Source organism: Mytilus trossulus, chromosome 5, assembly GCF_036588685.1.
Source record: "Mytilus trossulus isolate FHL-02 chromosome 5, PNRI_Mtr1.1.1.hap1, whole genome shotgun sequence".
Lineage (NCBI taxonomy): Eukaryota > Metazoa > Mollusca > Bivalvia > Mytilida > Mytilidae > Mytilus > Mytilus trossulus.
The window spans coordinates 79,394,367-79,412,598 of NC_086377.1; the positions used below are offsets into that span (position 1 = coordinate 79,394,367).

Here is an 18,232-nt window from a genome sequence, read left to right on the forward strand (position 1 = left end):
AGGGTAATATAGCAATGGTGTATGTGGTGAGTATAAGGGTAATATAGCAATGGTGTATGTTTGCTGTGTGTATAAGGGTAATATCGCAATGGTGTATGTTTGTGGTCAGTATAAGGGTGATATAGCAATGGTGTATGTTTGTGGTGAGTATAAGGGTAATATAGCAATGGTGTATGTTTGTGGTGAGTATAAGGGTGATATAGCAATGGTGTATGTGTTGTTGTGAGTATAACGGTGATATAGCAATGGTGTATGTTTGTGGTGAGTATAAGGGTGATATAGCAATGGTGTATGGTTGTGGTGAGTATAAGGGTGATATAGCCATGGTTTATGTTTGTGGTGAGTTTAAGGGAAATATAGCAATGGTGTATGTTTGTGGTGAGTATAAGGGTGATATAGCAATGGTGTATGTGTGTGGTGAGTATAAGGGTAATATAGCAATGGTGTATGTTTGTGGTGAGTATAAAGGTAATATAGCAATGGTGTATGTGGTGAGTATAAGGGTAATATAGCAATGGTGTATGTTTGTGGTCAGTATAAGGGTGATATAGCAATGGTGTATGTTTGTGGTGAGTATAAGGGTAGTATAGCAATGGTGAATGTTTGTGGTGAGTATAAGGGTGATATGGCCATGGTTTATGTTTGTGGTGAGTATAAGGGTAATATAGCAATGGTGTATGTTTGTGGTGAGTATAAGATTGATATAGCAATGGTGTATGTTTGTGGTGAGCATAAGATTAATATAGCAATGGCGTATGTTTGTGGTGAGTATAAGGGTGATATAGCAATGGTGTATGTTTGTGGTGAGTATAAGATTGATATAGCAATGGTGTATGTTTGTGGTGAGTATAAGATTAATATAGCAATGGCGTATGTTTGTGGTGAGTATAAGGGTGATATAGCAATGGTGTATGTTTGTGGTGAGTATAAGATTGATATAGCAATGGTGTATGTTTGTGGTGAGTATAAGATTAATATAGCAATGGCGTATGTTTGTGGTGAGTATAAGTGAAGAACTGCAATAAGCCATGTTTGTATTTTTTTCAAGTTTGCATTGCCTATAAGTGTGATCTGTAACTTGTATGTGTGTTGAGTATAAGAGTGTCATTGCTATGTCACATGTTGGTATTAAGTATAAGAGTGTCACTGCTACGTCACATGTTGGTGTTGACTATAAGAGTGTCACTGCTACGTCACATGCTGGTGTTGAGTATAAGAGTGTCATTGCTTGCTATGTCACATGTTGGTGTTGAAGTAAAGAGTGTCATTGCTATGTCACATGTTGGTGTTGAGTATAAGAGTGTCATTGCTAACTGACATGTTGATGTTGAGGTTAATAGTGGTACTGCTACGCCACATGTTGGTGTTGAGTATAAGAATGTCATTGCTATGCCACATGCTGGTGTTGACTATAAGAGTCACATGTTTGTGTTGAGGTAAAGAGTGGTACTGCTACGCCACATGCTGGTGTTGAGTATAAGAGTGTCATTGCTAACTGATATGTTGATGTTGAGGTAAATAGTGGTACTGCTACGCCACATGCTGGTGTTGAGAATAAGAATGGCATTGCTATGTCACATGTTGGTGTTGACTATAAGAGTGTCATTGCTATGTCACATGTTGGTGTTGAGTATAAGAGTGTCATTGCTATGTCACATGTTGTTGTTAGCTATAAGAGTGTCATTGCTATGTCACATGTTGTTGTTAGCTATAAGAGTGTCATTGCTATGTCACATGTTGGTGTTAGCAATAAGAGTGTCATTGCTATGTCATATGTTGGTGTTGAGCATATGAGTGTCATTGCTATGTCACATGTTGGTGTGTTGACTATAAGAGTGCCATTGCTATGTCACATGTTGGTGTTAGCAATAAGAGTGTCATTGCTATGTCATATGTTGGTGTTGAGCATATGAGTGTCATTGCTATGTCACATGTTGGTGTTGACTATAAGAGTGTCATTGCTATGTCACATGTTGGTGTTGACTTTACATTTATAAGAGTGTCATTGCTATGTCACATGTTAGTGTTGAGGTAAAGAGTGTCATTGATATGTGTCTTGTACCTTTTTGGATCATAGCTCTTCATTGTTTTAATAAGCTTTGGATTTTCAAATATTATGTCCTCGAGCATCACTGAAGAGACATTTATTGTCGAAATCTGCATCTGGTGCAGAAACAATTGCTAATGTTAAAGTTATTTTATGTCACATGTTGATGTTGACTATAAGAGTGTCATTGCTAAGTGACATGTTGGTGTTGAGGGAAATAGTGTCATTGCTATGTCACATGTTGGTGTTGACTATAAGAGTGTCATTGCTATGTCACATGTTGGTGTTGAGGTAAAGAGTGGCATTGATGTCACAAGTTGGTGTTGAGGTAAAGAGTGTCATTGCTGTCACATGTTGGTGTTAATGGATATATTATCATTGCTATGTCACATGTTTGTGTTGAGGGAAATAGTGTCATTGCTATGTCACATGTTGGTGTTGAGTATAATAGTGTCATTGCTATGTCACATGTTAGTGTTGACTATAAGAGTGTCATTGCTATGTCACATGTTGGTCTTGACTATAAAAGTGTCTTTGCTACGTCACATGTTGGTGTTGACTATAAGAGTGTCATTGATATGTCACATGTTGGTGTTGATTTTAAGAGTGTCATTGCTATGTGACATGTTGGTGTTGAGTGAAAGAGTGTCATTGCTATGTCATATGTTGGGGTGACTAGAAGAATGTCATTGATATGTCACATGTTGGTGTTAACTATAAAAGTGTCATTGCTATGTCACATGTTGGTATTGAGGTAAAGAGTGTCATTGCTATGTCAAATGTTGGTGTTGAGGTAGAGTGTCATTGGTATGGCACTTGTTGGTGTTGACTATAAGAGTGTCATTGCTATGTCACATGTTGGTGTTGAGCATAAGAGTGTCATTGGTATGTCACACGTTGGTGTTTAGGTAAAGAGTATCATTGCTGTGTCACTTGTTGGTGTTGAGTATAAGAGTGTCATTGCTATGTCACATGTTGGTGTTGAACATAAGAGTGTCATTTATGTCACATGTTGGTGTTTGGGTAAAGAGTGTCATTGCTGTGTCACATAGTGGTGTTGAGTATAAGAGTGTCATTGATATGTCACATGTTGGTGTTGAGGTAAAGAGTGTCATTGAAATGCGTCTTGTACCTTTTTGCATCATAGCTGTTCATCATTTTAATAAGCTTTGAATTTGCAAATATTTTGTCCTGGAGCATCACCGAAGAGACATTTATTGTCGGAATCCTTATCTGGTGCCGCAAAAATTGGTACTGTTAAAGTTATTTTATGTCACATGTTGGTGTTTAGTATTAGAGTGTCATTGCTATGTCACATATTGGTGTTGGGCATAAAAGTGTCATGGTTATGTCAGAGGTTGGTGTTAGGTATGATAGTCAAGTTGTTATGTCAGATGTTGGTTTTGGGTATAAGAGGGACATTGTTATGTCAGAGGTTGGTGTTGGGTACAAGAGGGATATTGTTATGTCAGAGGTTGATGTTGGGTATAAGAGGGACATTGTCATGTCAGAGGTTGGTGTTGGGTATAAGAGGGACTTTGTTATGTCACATGTTGGTGTTGGGTATAAGAGGGACATTATCATGTCACATGTTGTTGTTGGTATAAGAGGGACATTGTTATGTCAGAGGTTGGTGTTGGGTATAAGAGGGACATTGTTATGTCAGAGGTTGGTGTTGGGTATAAGAGGGACATTGTTATGTCAGAGGTTGGTGTTGGGTATAAGAGGGACATTGTTATGTCAGAGGTTGGTGTTGGGTATCAGAGGGACTTTGTTATGTCAGAGGTTGGTGTCTGGTATAAGTGGGACATTGTTATGTCAGAGGTTGGTGTTGGGTATAAGAGGGACTTTGTTATGTCACATGTTGGTGTTTGGTATAAGAGGGACATTATCATGTCACATGTTGTTGTTGGTATAAGAGGGACATTGTTATGTCAGAGGTTGGTGTTGGGTATAAGAGGGACATTGTTATGTCAGAGGTTGGTGTTGGGTATAAGAGGGACATTGTTTATGTCAGAGGTTGGTGTTGGGTATAAGAGGGACATTGTTATGTCAGAGGTTGGTGTTGGGTATAAGAGGGACTTTGTTATGTCAGAGGTTAGTGTCTGGTATAAGAGGGACATTGTTATGTCACATGCTGGTGTTGGGTAAAAGAGGGACATTGTTATGTCAGATGTTGGTGTTGGGTATAAGAGGGACATTGTCATGTCAGAGGTTGGTGTCAGGTATAAAAGTGTCATGGTTATGTCAGAGTTTGGTGTTGGGTATGAGAGGGACATTGTTATGTCAGAGGTTGGTGTTGGGTATAAGAGGGACATTGTTATGTCAGAGGTTGGTGTTGGGTAAAAGAGGGACTTTGTTATGTCAGAGGTTAGTGTCTGGTATAAGAGGGACATTGTTATGTCACATGCTGGTGTTGGGTATAAGAGGGACATTGTTATGTCAGATGTTGGTGTTGGGTATAAGAGGGACATTGTCATGTCAGAGGTTGGTGTCAGGTATAAAAGTGTCATGGTTATGTCAGAGTTTGGTGTTGGGTATAAGAGTGTCATGGTTATGTCAGAGTTTGGTGTTGGGTATAAGAGTGTCATGGTTATGTCAGAGTTTGGTGTTGGGTATAAGAGGGACATTGTCATGTCAGAGGTTGGTGTCAGGTATAAAAGTGTCATGGTTATGTCAGAGTTTGGTGTTGGGTATAAGAGTGTCATGGTTATGTCAGAGTTTGGTGTTGGGTATAAGAGTGTCATGGTTATGTCAGAGTTTGGTGTTGGGTATAAGAGTGTCATGGTTATGTCAGAGTTTGGTGTTGGGTATAAGAGTGTCATGGTTATGTCAGAGTTTGGTGTTGGGTATAAGAGTGTCATGGTTATGTCAGAGTTTGGTGTTGGGTATAAGAGTGTCATGGTTATGTCAGAGTTTGGTGTTGGGTATAAGAGTGTCATGGTTATGTCAGAGTTTGGTGTTGGGTATAAGAGTGTCATGGTTATGTCAGAGTTTGGTGTTGGGTATAAGAGTGTCATGGTTATGTCAGAGTTTGGTGTTGGGTATAAGAGTGTCATGGTTATGTCAGAGGTCAGGATTGTATGTTTAGTGCAAGAGTGGTAAATGAATGTTGTATAATCAGGTGTCACGTGTCATGTTTAGTAATGGAGTGGTAAATGAATGTTGTATAATCAGGTGTCACATGTCATGTTAAGCACAAGAGTGGTAAATTAAAGTTGTATGATCAGGTGTCACATGTCATGTTCAGTACAAGAGTGGTAAATGCAGGTTGTATGATCAGGTGTCACATGTCATGTTCAGTACAGGAGTGGTTAATGAATGGTGTATGATCAGGTGTCACGTGTCATGTTTAGTAATGGAGTGGTAAATGAATGTTGTATAATCAGGTGTCACATGTCATGTTCACAAATGAGTGGTAAATTAAAGTTGTATGATCAGGTGTCACATGTCATGTTCAGTACAAGAGTGGTAAATGCAGGTTGTATGATCAGGTGTCACATGTCATGTTTAGTACTGGAGTGGTAAATGAATGTTGTATAATCAGGTGTCACATGTCATGTTCAGCACAAGAGTGGTAAATTAAAGTTGTATGATCAGGTGTCACATGTCATGTTCAGTACAAGAGTGGTAAATGCAGGTTGTATGAGCAGGTGTCACATGTCATGTTTAGTACTGGAGTGGTAAATGAATGTTGTATATTCAGGTGTTACATGTCATGTTCAGTACTGGAGTGGTAAATGCATGTTGTATATTCAGGTGTCACATGTCATGTTCAGCACAAGAGTGGTAAATTAAAGTTGTATGATCAGGTGTCACATGTCATGTTCAGTTCTGGAGTGGTGAATGAATGGTGTATGATCAGGTGTCACGTGTCATGTTTAGTACTGGAGTGGTAAATGAATGTTGTATAATCAGGTGTCACATGTCATGTTCAGTACAAGAGTGGTAAATGCAGGTTGTATGATCAGGTGTCACATGTCATGCTAAGTACTGGAGTGGTAAGTGAATGTTGTATATTCAGGTGTCACATGTCATGTTTAGTACTGGAGTGGTAAATAAATGTTGTATATTCAGGTGTCACATGTCATGTTCAGCACAAGAGTGGTAAATTAAAGTTGTATGATCAGGTGTCGCATGTCATGTTCAGTACAAGCGTGGTTAATGAATGTTGTATATATAATCAGGTCTTACATATCATGTTTAGTAGTGGAGTGGTAAATGAATGTTGTATAATCAGGTGTCATACGTCATGTTCAGTTCAGGAGTGGTAAATGCAGGTTGTATGATCAGGTGTCACATTTCATATTCAGTACAGGAGAGGTAAATGTATGTGGTATGATCTGGTGTTACATGTCATGTTCAGTACAAGAGTGGTAAATGCAGGTTGTATGATCAGGTGTCACATTTCATATTCAGTACAGGAGAGGTAAATGTATGTGGTATGATCTGGTGTTACATGTCATGTTCAGTGCAGGAGTGGTAAATGCATGTTGTATAATCAGGGGTCACATGTCATGTTCAGTTCAAGAGTGGTAAATGCAGGTTTTATGATCAGGTGTCACATGTTAAGTTCAGTACAGAAGTGGTTAATGAATATTGTAGAATCAGGTGTCACATGGCATGTTTAGAACAGGTGTGGTCAATGAAAGTTGTATGTTCAGGTGTCACGTCTCAAGTCATGGTCATGCAAGATTTTTTTTTAACCAAAGTAATGTTTTTTGTGTAGAATACTATGTTACGTGTAATAAAGTGAATCACAATATTTCCAGTTACGAAGTATCAGACAGCAACTCTTTGACATACAAACTGGAGTGGTACTCATCAGTGTAATGAAGTAAATCACAATATATCATAATAGTATGTTTCTTAATATTTTGAAGACAAGAGTATTTGCAATAAATAGAATGTACACTGAATCACTGAACACTAACAAGGGCAGTGTTTAACTGATCCACATTATGGGTACTATTATATAGTCTTCGCAATGAACTGTTAAATCTACAGGCCCGGAGATCAATTTTTGAAAATTTTTGGTTAGATTCTGTTGGCCTGTAGATATGATGTTTACAGGCCCAAGACCAATTTTACAAGCCTGGGCTACCATTCAGCGTGTATACTATATAATAAATATCTGTAAGTGTGTTAAACATTTTACTTTACTTACACCATCTCTACATTCCAAGTTAGCTCTGTTCTTTACACATAATTCTACCTCTTTTATATTCCCATTCTCTGCAGCTGTAAGAAGTTTCTGTAAGCAAAACAAATCTATTTTCCTCTAGAACATACAAATGTATCATAAATGTAATAATTGAATTTAACAAGCTATATTTTTACAGTTTTAAAACAGTAGATACCAAATGCAGTGATTACCAAGAAGGAGTGAAATTGCCGTCTATAATTTCAGATTTTTTTTTTAGAAAAGTCTGTAGACAATTGTCATGGTCGTATTATGCATCAGTTTTGAGATCAGCCTAAGTTTTTGTTGAGGTTTGTGTTGCTCGGTCTTTAGTTTTTTATGTAATGTTTTGAATATAAAAAGAAGACGTGGTATGATTGCCAATGAGACAATTCTACAAAATAGACCAAATGACACAGAAAATAACAACTATAGGTCACTGTACAGCCTTCAACAATGATCAAAGCCCATATGGTATAGTCAGCTATAAAAGGCCCTGAAATGACTAATGTAGACTGCTGAATTTTGATTGTTTTTCATTTTTTTCCATGGCATTGTCGGATTCTCTTCGACTTAAAGAGTTGTGAATGTCCTACAATATCTTATGTTTCTTTTTTTTTGTCTCCTGGAATTTTGAATATTGAAATTCTGTTCACTGTAGTCATTTTGATTTCTCCTGTTCTCCCCCTGAGAATACTGCATGCCTGTATCTTTATGTACAGTTTATAGATAACATATGTCACATGACATAGGTCACATGACAATGAATTTTAAGAAGAAAAACTTACCCCATCCCAACTTGCCATTATATCCTGTAAAAGAAAATGAAATCATTGTATATTTATAACTAGAGGCTCTAAAGAGCCTGTGTCGCTCACCTTGGTATATGTGAATTAAACAAAGGAAGCAGACAGTTCATGACAAAATTGTGTTTAGGTGATTGTGATGTGTTTGTACATCTTACTTTACTGAACATTCTTGCTGCTTACAATTATCTCTATCTATAATGAACTTGTCCGTGTAGTTTCAGTGGAAAATGTTATTAAAAATTTACAAATTTTATGAAAATTGTTAAAAATTGATTATATAGGACAATAACTTCTTAGGGGGTCAATTGACCATTTTGGTCATTTTGCCTTATTTTTGAGTCTTAAATTGCTGTACATTATTGGTGTTGACAGTTTATCTCTATCTATAATAATATTCAAGATAATAACCCAAAACAGCAAAATTTCCTTAAAATTACCAATTTACGGGCAGCAACCTAACAACAAGTTGTCCGATTCATCTAAAAATTTCAGGGCAGATAGATCTTGACCAGATGAAAAATTTTACCCCCTTGTCAGATTTGCTCTAAATGCTTTGGTTATTGAGTTATAAGCCAAAAACTGCATTATTCCCCTATGTTCTACTTTTAGCCGTAGCGGCCATCTTGGTTGGTTTGCCAGGTCACAAAACACACTTTTTAAACTAAATAGCCTAATAATGATTCTGGCTATATTTGGTAATATTTGGCCCAGTAGTTTCAGAGGAGAAGATTTTTGTAAAAGTTAACTAAGATTTACGAAAAATGGTTAAAAATTGACTTTAAAGGGCAATAACTCCTAAAGGGGTCAACTGACCATTTGTTCATGTTGACTTATTTGTAAATCTTACTTTGCTGAACATTATTGCTGCTTACAGTTTATCTCCATCTATAATAATGTTCAAGATAATAACCAAAAACAGTAAAATTTCCTTAAAATTACCAATTTAGGGGCAGCAACCCAACAATGGGTTGTCTGATTCATCTGAAAATTTCAGGGCAGATAGATCTTGACCTGATAAACAATTTTACCCCATGTCAGATTGCTCTAAATGCTTTGTTTTTTGAGTTATAAGCCAAAAACTGCATTTTACCCCTATGTTCTATTTTAAGCCATGGCGGCCATCTTGGTAGGTTGGCCGGGTAAAAAAACACAAATTTTAAACTAGATACCCCAATGATGATTGTGGCCAAGTTTGGTTTAATTTAGCCCAGTAGTTTCGGAGGAGAAAATTTTGTAAAAGTTAACGACGGATGACGGACGCCGGACGACAGACGACGGACGCCGGACGCCAAGTGATGAGAAAAGCTCACTTGGCCCTTCGGCCCGGTGAGCTAAAAATAAGGAGATATGATTACCAATGAGACAACAATCAACTTAAGTTCAAATGAAGTGGATGTAAGCAATTATAGGCAATGGTACAGCCTTCAACAATAAGCATAGGTCGAACCCTGAACAATTGAACAAGTATGGACACAACATTTAAGCTTAAAACAGCTCTGAATTTGGATTCTGATTGAATATTTATAATAGATTATTTTTTAATTAAGAGGGAATGCCACGAACCATCAAGCTTCCTCCCTAAAATTTATTGAAAGTACATTTTTATTTAATAATGAAAATGATATAAAATTTGCAAATCTGAAACACAAACAGGATCAAGTAAAAAAATAAACATTAACACACACAGCAAAAATGAATTACCACATAACAACTGTGACATCTACCTTCATAACACACATGACTTTAAAAAAAAAAAAAAAAAGAAATTTTGATGTTATCATTACTCAGGTCAGGAACACTACCTTATATGGAAATGCATGAATAAGCATACTTATGTTCTCGCACGTGTAATTGTTTATTTACGTGTGATGCAATTTATTGTTACCTGGTTTTTTTACCAATCCACTAAATGAGCAACAATGCATTATGGACTACTACGTGTTTACAATCAACCAAGAACACGTGCTACTTACTTAAATACAACACATTTTGTCATGCAATGCAGGATTAACATTATTTCGCTTAGTTTTTCATTTTTTGTATCCACATTTATAGTTCGTGATATAAAGTATTCGTTCCATGCTCAGATTAATGAAGAGTTCTTTCTATGCGAAGAAAAAGTGTTTGATGATGACAAACTTTCAAACTGTTCCCTTTGCTCTGACGGTAGTGGAAAACAACTGTTGTTTCATATGGTTTTCGTCTTTGCTAAGATTTTTTTTCAAATGCAAATGGAGATATTAGATTTTTTTTTAATTTTTAACAGACTCGGACTCGAACATTTGTCAATCTTAATAAAATCATTAATGATGTTATCCATGTTTATGTTCGACAACGTGGGAAATTTGATATATTTTGTGAAAATTGCACCTTTACACCTAAACCTACTATATTTCTTTTATGCATTGGATATACAAATTTCTATTTTTGTATATAAAATAAGGCCGTTTTTTTTTATGTTATTTTACACAAATAATTTTTGGTCACTTTATAGCTTACTTTTCAGCAACGAACCTATGATTGCTTACTTTACTAGATTGTGTATTGAATGGAAAGATCTCAATTGGCACTCATACATCATCGTCGTATTTCTAACTTAATAGGTAATATTGCACCCACTATGATCCAGAGGATTAATATAATCGGAGATATTGCACAGGACAGCAGCCGAACGATAAAATTACCTATGACGGACTCTGCTGTTGTCTGTTCTATAGTCGGGTTGTTGTCTCTTTGACACATTCCCAATTACCATTCTCAATTTTATGCATCGAGTGATGAAACAATACAAAATATGGTAAGCTATTTACCGTCCGAGCTTTATTAACACTTATTTTTAGCATACTGAATATTATGATGTTCAGATCCTGATAAAAAGTTTACACATCCAGACTCCAGTACATATAGAAGTGTTTCTGTGCCATTTTTTGTGTTTTTCGAGGCAGAAATGTTTTTGGAATGACATTATATATGTTTTAAAGAGATTACAAAATTTTCATACTTGACACATGTGACAGTAATCACTTCATATGAAATTTCACGGTTTCACATCGTGAAATTATTGCACAGGTACAATGCATAACAATGGGAAAAACCTGTTTAACTACTTTTACAAGGCGAGAAAGAAAGTTGAACAGTGAAGCTCGTAAGCAATACTTTTTCAATCTGAGCATGCAAATTGAAGATTATGTGATTTTAAAGAAACGTGTTAAAGTAAAGTCCCTTACTTATTACAGTACAATTAAATACCCAAAGTGAAATCTGTTGGTACGAGTTCTACAACCGTCAATATGGGATTACATGTGGGTCTTCGTCAAACTGTTATTGCAACTTCAGCATGTTATTGTTAAGTCTGTCTGCAAGGCCTTAATGCCACTTTATATTCATACCCCTTCTGCCACCAGTCAATCAGAATCTGAAAAAAAGTTTTAAAATTTAAAACATGTAAACAGATTAAACAGATTAGAGAATGGAAACAAGGAATGTGTCATAGAGACAACAACCCAACCAGAGAGCAGAGACAGCCAAAGGCCAACAATGGGTCATCAACACAGCGAGAAAATTTCGCACCCAGAGGCACACTTGATCTGGCCCCTAAAGGCTAAACAATAATGATTACTAGTTCAGCAAAGTAAACATGGTAAACGGCAAATATGTTTGTTATTTGTAAAATAAATCATAACTATTTTAATTTTTAGTGGCCTCTAGGGAACTCTTGAAACTGTGCCCAGAAACTATATATGAGAAACACGGGAATTACTGGGAAGCTTGCGCAGAACCTCATTACATGCTCTGATCATATTTCTTACAATAAATTAAAATACATTGTAATTAAGCATGTATATGTCTGAGCAAATGCTTTGGAGTGATGAAGAGAAGCTGTAATAACACCCTTTAGTTATTACAGACATACATGTACTTTTTCTGTAATCATGGTAATAACATAGGTGTACTATGCATGATTGGAAACTATGAACTGTTATATCTTTCTATACTTGAGTATACATAAAGACAATAGTAATATCAATAGAACTTGTATACATTTAAACAAAACTAATGACATGAATGATGTATATTGTTACTTTGAAACATGTAACATACATATGTTATCACAGTTCTTTGATTTTTTAGTCCACAATAACAAATGTATGTTATTTTTCTGTAATAACTCTATAAAGTTATATCCTTGAATGACTGAACCATGAAAATGAGGTTAACGTCGGGTGACAGCTGCCAGTTGGACATGTACATCTTACAATGATTCCATATACAAATAAATTGGGAATGTTTCCATGGGACACAGAAGTTGTCCCCGCTTGCATATCATATAAAATTATAAAGGGACATAACTGAAGAACGGTAAAGGTCACTATCAAAATTTGGTTGAGGTTAACTTAAGTCAGAGAACAGAAACGAAAAATTCAGCACCTTAAAGGCTTTACCATTTGTAAAGAGGCATAACTCTAGAACGGTTTAAGTGAAGCATCAAAATTCAAACTTGATCTGTGCTTTGTGGAAATAAGCATTGTGTATAAGTTTCATAACATTTGGTTGAGACAAATTAAAGTTAGAGAACGGATACCACCTTTGGGACAGACGGACGCACAGACCGACAAAGGCATAAATATAGTAGACATATTGCTTACAGTATTTGAGATATGATAGATATTTTATTCTCATAAAACCATGAAGTACATAGGTTACAGAGAAGTTAAAAACAATTACATGCATATGGACTTGACCCATACAAATTTAACCTTGAATGTTCACTGATCCATGAATAGAAAACTGTCTGAAGGGCACTAGGATCCTGCAAGGTACGCACATACCAAATATAGTTATCCAATTACTCATAATAAGAGAGAAATAAAGAATACTAATAATCTTATTTTTTTTTTTCAAGTAGTCACTGAACCATGAAAATGAGGTCAAGGACAATGGACATATGACAGACAGTCACAGAAACTTAATAACATAAGGCATCTATATCCAAAGTACAAAGTATGAAGGATCCAGGTCTTCTACCTTCTGAAATATTGGGCTTTTAAGAAGTCTGTTACGATGCTGCCGCTGCCACCGCCGCTGGATCACTATCCCTATGTCGAGCTTTCTGCAACAAAAGTCATAGCCTGGACAAAAACTGATTACATGCATGTATTATTTCAGCCATCTTGGTTCGTGGGCGGAGTCACCGGACAGATTTTTTAAACTAGATACCCAAATGATGATTGTGGACAATTTAGTTTGGTTAAATTTGTCTTGGTAGTTTCAGAGGAGAAGATTTTTGTAAAGGATTACAAAAATTTACCAAAATTTGTTAAAAATTGACTATAACATGTATAAAGGGCAATAACTCTTTAAGGGGTCAACTGACCATTTTGGTCATGTTGACTTTTTTGTAGATCTTACTTTGCTGAACATTATTGCTGTTTACAGTTTATCTCTATCTATAATAAATTTCAAGATAATAACCAAAAACGGCAAAATTTTCTTAAAATTACCAATTCAGGGGCAGCAACCCAACAACGGGTTGTCCGATTCATCTGAAAATTTCAGGGCAGAAAGATCTTGACCTAAAAAACATTTTTACCTCTATTTTTAGCCATGGCGGCCATCTTGGTTGGTTGGCCTGATCACCCGACACATTTTTTAAAACTAGATACCCCAATGATGATTGTGGCCAACTTTGGTTTAATTTGGCCCAGCAGTTTCAGAGGAGAAGATTTTTGTAAAAGTTTACGACGACGGACGACGACGGACGCCAGACGCAAAGTGATGAGAAAAGCTCACTTGGTCCTTTGGGCCAGGTGAGCTAAAAAGCACTTTACAATGATTAGTACACCTCATTCATTTCATATGCCACCGTCAGTCTTCTTTAGAATAGTTAGTGGCTCAAATATACAATGATATATGCCAATTGAGACTAAAACTGCATGCAAGTTTTCCTTGAAAAGTGAAAAAACTGTGCATCAGACCTTGCTGTCTGCAAAAAAAGTTGAATGCAAGAGTCTTTTTGCAATAAGACTTCTTGTATTATAACATCTTAGCATAGAAATGAACAAAAAGTAACAAATTTCCACTTCTCAAAGCTTCTGTCATGTCTGTATGCATTTTTATATGTAAATATGTGCTACGGCCTAAATCGACTCTAAATAATTTTCAATCTCACATGGCCGAAGACCATTAATTTTATACTCATGTGGTATGCTTTTTATATATGGAAGAATAATTAATGGTAAAATAACTTCAAAAACTTGAAATTGGGGAAAAAATCAAGTTAGTCGTCCCTTGTTTTAAACAAAGACGGATTCTTAGGGTTGCAGACATGTTACTTATTGGGATCTATGTAGCAAATTAACACAACTTTCCGTTGTTCGTTATTGACAAATAAGAACGTGCATTTGCTCATACAAAACATATAATCCTGTAGCAAATAGCTCATAGTGGTCTATACTCCACTTATCTTTTTATCATTCTAATATACAAACAAAGACCATGAATACCATTTCCATTGTGTTTCAAAACTGTTTGAAAAACATACACATTTACAGTAAAATACATCTTCCACTTTCCAAATTCATTAAGAAATCAGGGCAAGCAATTTTTCTTCCGGACAAGTAACAATTACAATTTCACTTGCCCAGGGACAAGTGGTCACAACAAATATTTCCACACCCTTGGTCTATATGTCATTTTAATTTATTGTGTCTGGCAAATTCATGCCTTTAATTTTGAATAAATAAATATAAATAATCAATGCATACCTTTTTTTAAATTTCTAATCCATAGATTTTATAAGGTCAGGAAAAAACATTAATTGGTGGATTATCATGATTATACCTCAATTGAGGTATAATCCACCATTTGACATATATAGTGTGATAGACATGATAGACCAATTGAGGTATAATGCAGTTTTTATCATAAAAAAATTTTAAAGAGATATTCGAGCATCTTTTTTCATATATCATGTATATCATGTATAGATACCATCTTAAGCTTTGATGAGTACTCATTAGCAGTCTTCACGCTTAACCACAAGTCCTACGGCATTGGCTGGTAATTAAAATTGCTTTCAGACTTGTTTACGAGAATAGTATGTCTTTTACCTGTAACAAAGTACCTGACAAAGAACCAGTTTAAAATTGAGCTTCGGGCTTGTGGACTCTAAAAGTTAATCGTGAAGGCTGCATTAGTGATATGTAATTGCTTCTGACTTTCTCTGCTGTGTTTTAAAAAATGTGGATTATACCCCACCAATTCACGGATATTAACAATTGGTTTCCTTAAGTCTGCATCAGTTCTAACTTTAAAATTTGTTAGTAAAAATGGACAGGAAGAGACTACAGAACAAAAATGAGATTTAATAGATGAAAACTCAGAATTTATCAGTAGGAAAAGGAGGGTTGCATTAGTTTTTAGTTTTCTCTAACAAATTGCAGCACGAAGTGTCAGAATCAATTACATGTCATCACTAAGTGGTCACTATCATCATTCAAATGGTAGATTATACCTGAGTTGAGTTATAATCCACCAATGAATGGTAATTCCTGACCTGTTTATATTTTCATGATTGAATGCACAATTTTGATTCTAAATGCATTTATAAAAGTCTAAATGAAAGGTTCACGACAAGCTTTTTATAAAAAAAAATACTTGTCACAAAAAAAGTGACAAACATCAGCGCCGCCTAGTGTGTAAAACTCTTGAACAGTTCAAATGCAACGCACCAAGTTTTACTGTCTTTTAACTTTCAAATTTGGCTTCATAAATTCTTTAACCTTGAAGAAAATAAAAATACTCATTTAAATGTAAAATTGAACATTTCTTCTCAGTCATCATTTAGAAAGTTTTGTCCAAATGCAAAGAAGAAGAGATATGGAAACCCGGAAATGTGTCCATCGACCTGTTCCTGTGTTCATGGTGTTCAAAATGTAAATAATATTTCTAAAATGAGATAAAATGAGTAGGGTCTATGTCATTTCTTCACGTGAGTCAGATATAACAGAAATATTTAAAACTTACCCTTTAAAGTCATTGAATTGACGTCTTCTTGGTCAAAAAGAATTGTAGTTTGTCGATAGCAGGAACAGGAAGCTTTGCCAAAACGAGACACTGAATGACGGGATTGGGACAAGTCGTACCAGGAAAACTCGGATCGGTGTTTAAGAAACTCGGATTAGATTGAAAGATCGGACCAGTTTGAAACACTGATTGGGCACATTTAAGGACGACACAATTTCAAAGACACCTTGGAACAATGTGAAACACTGATTGGGCCCATTTAAGAACGCTTCTCAGTGGTTGATTCTAAGGGAAAAAAAGGGGGCGTAGAGGACGTAAGACGCGGCCTCCCGTTTGATCGCCAAATAATAATTTTTCACGGTATATATATAGATTTTTAGTATAAAAACGTCCAAACATTTTTTTTATTTAATTGTCTTAAAAACTGGTCCAAGTTGTCTTAAAATGATTTTGACAAAATTTCGTTGTTTAATTCATAACACGTTCTCATCTAGAATTAGATGACACCAATGAACAACACCTGACCTTTTGCTGTTCCTGCTAATAAAGTAAAAATGGCTTCGCTAAAAAAGGATGACACCTAGAAAAAGCATCAATTATTGAGTGTATATGCCATTTACCATAGTATAATGCTATAAATTCACAAATTTTCATGTCTTTAAGCTAGTCCAGTTAGAAACCGACTTATGATACGCAGTGAATATAAAAAAAGAAGATGTGGTTCGATTTCCAATGAGACAACTCTCCACAAGAGACCAAAATGACACAGTAATTAACAACTATAGGTAACCGTACAGCCTTCAACAATGAACAAAGCCCATACCGCATACGGTCAGCTATAAAAGGACCCGAAATGACAATGGAAAAAAAATCAAACGAGAAAACTAACTGCATTATATAAAATAATGAACGAAAAACAAATATGTAACACATAAACAAACGACAACCACTGAATTCCGGGCCACTGACTTGGAACAGGCACATGCATGCATATATATATGATAATGTGGCGGGGTGAAGACAGATCATTGCAAATTGTTTAAATTACCGATAATTAAGATGCATGTACAGTACTGTACGCATGTTTGGCATGCATCTTTGTAAAGCAAATTGACCCCCTAAAAGAATTTAAAGAAATCAAGAACTTTGGCATATACCATGTTGACCGGCAGCGATGCAAACACAATGACTTAAACACTTTGCTGTATCACTATCTATTTAGTATGCATATTGCCATTGAATTATATCAGACATATCAGATTTTAATACAGTTTCATTTTCTCTCCATCAATTTCTAACCAAGAGTTCAAAATGGTGAAGGAAAAATCATCCAATTGTAAATTTTACGGACAGCAATGCCATCACGAGTCGGTTGACCGTTATGCAGTGGGCGAACTCACGGGTGTCATTCGTGGTCAAATGGTTTAACTTCCTCATCAAAACTGTGAAATAAGATGAAGAAAATATGCAGTACTTTATGAAAAAACACAAAAGGCGCAATGCATGTCTATGAAATTAATTACAAATAACACGCTTTATGTACCTATAATGGTCATATTTCAGTTTATTATGATAATATTATATTTGAAATTTAATCTTTGGTGTATCTGATTGTACACTAAAATTAAAGTATGTTCTTCCCTTAAAAGCATTAATTTGTATATGAAAACCTTGAATTTGTTGAATTTCCATCAAACTTGATCGTGAAAGATCAGGCAACGCATTATGTTGATCGTGAAAGATAATGCGTGACCAGACTTAATACTAGTAATCAGAAAGTTGTATTATTTTACCATTTGATAAACCTGCAACTGGTTGAAGCCTGTAACTATTTTGAAAAAGGATGAACATTAAAACTTTTATTTTTTTCTATTCAACACTTTACCCCGAAGGTTAAAAAAAAAAACACCTAAAAACGTGTCTAAAGAAGTGTGAAAGATTCAGCTCTGAGAATCGGTCAAGTGCAATTCAGGCAGACCGACACTATTTAGCCAATAATATGAATATGCAACGTTTAAACCAAAATGATATCCATCAAACAAAAAATTACAGCAAAACAGCATCTTTCATGAGTAATTTGAGATTGAACGATAATCAACATTTTGTGAAACAGTACTTTCTTAAGTTCTTTGTATACAACGCAGATGTGGATTAATTTAACTATATACT

General features: G+C 35.5%; 1 protein-coding gene across 1 annotated transcript in view; it reads right to left on the reverse strand.

The window, feature by feature from the left end:
• The window catches only part of LOC134718337 (uncharacterized), a 106,239-nt gene extending 90,099 nt beyond the window's left edge, over window positions 1–16,140 (reverse strand). Inside the window, exons 1-4 of the mRNA XM_063580832.1 lie at window positions 16,064–16,140; window positions 11,288–11,453; window positions 8,018–8,041; window positions 7,215–7,301 (exon numbers count right to left, since the gene is read on the reverse strand). Coding sequence (XP_063436902.1) covers window positions 7,215–7,301; window positions 8,018–8,035 — 105 coding nt within the window. The 5' untranslated portion in view covers window positions 8,036–8,041; window positions 11,288–11,453; window positions 16,064–16,140. The remainder of the gene's footprint in view (window positions 1–7,214; window positions 7,302–8,017; window positions 8,042–11,287; window positions 11,454–16,063) is intronic.
• Window positions 16,141–18,232: the final 2,092 nt, after the last annotated feature.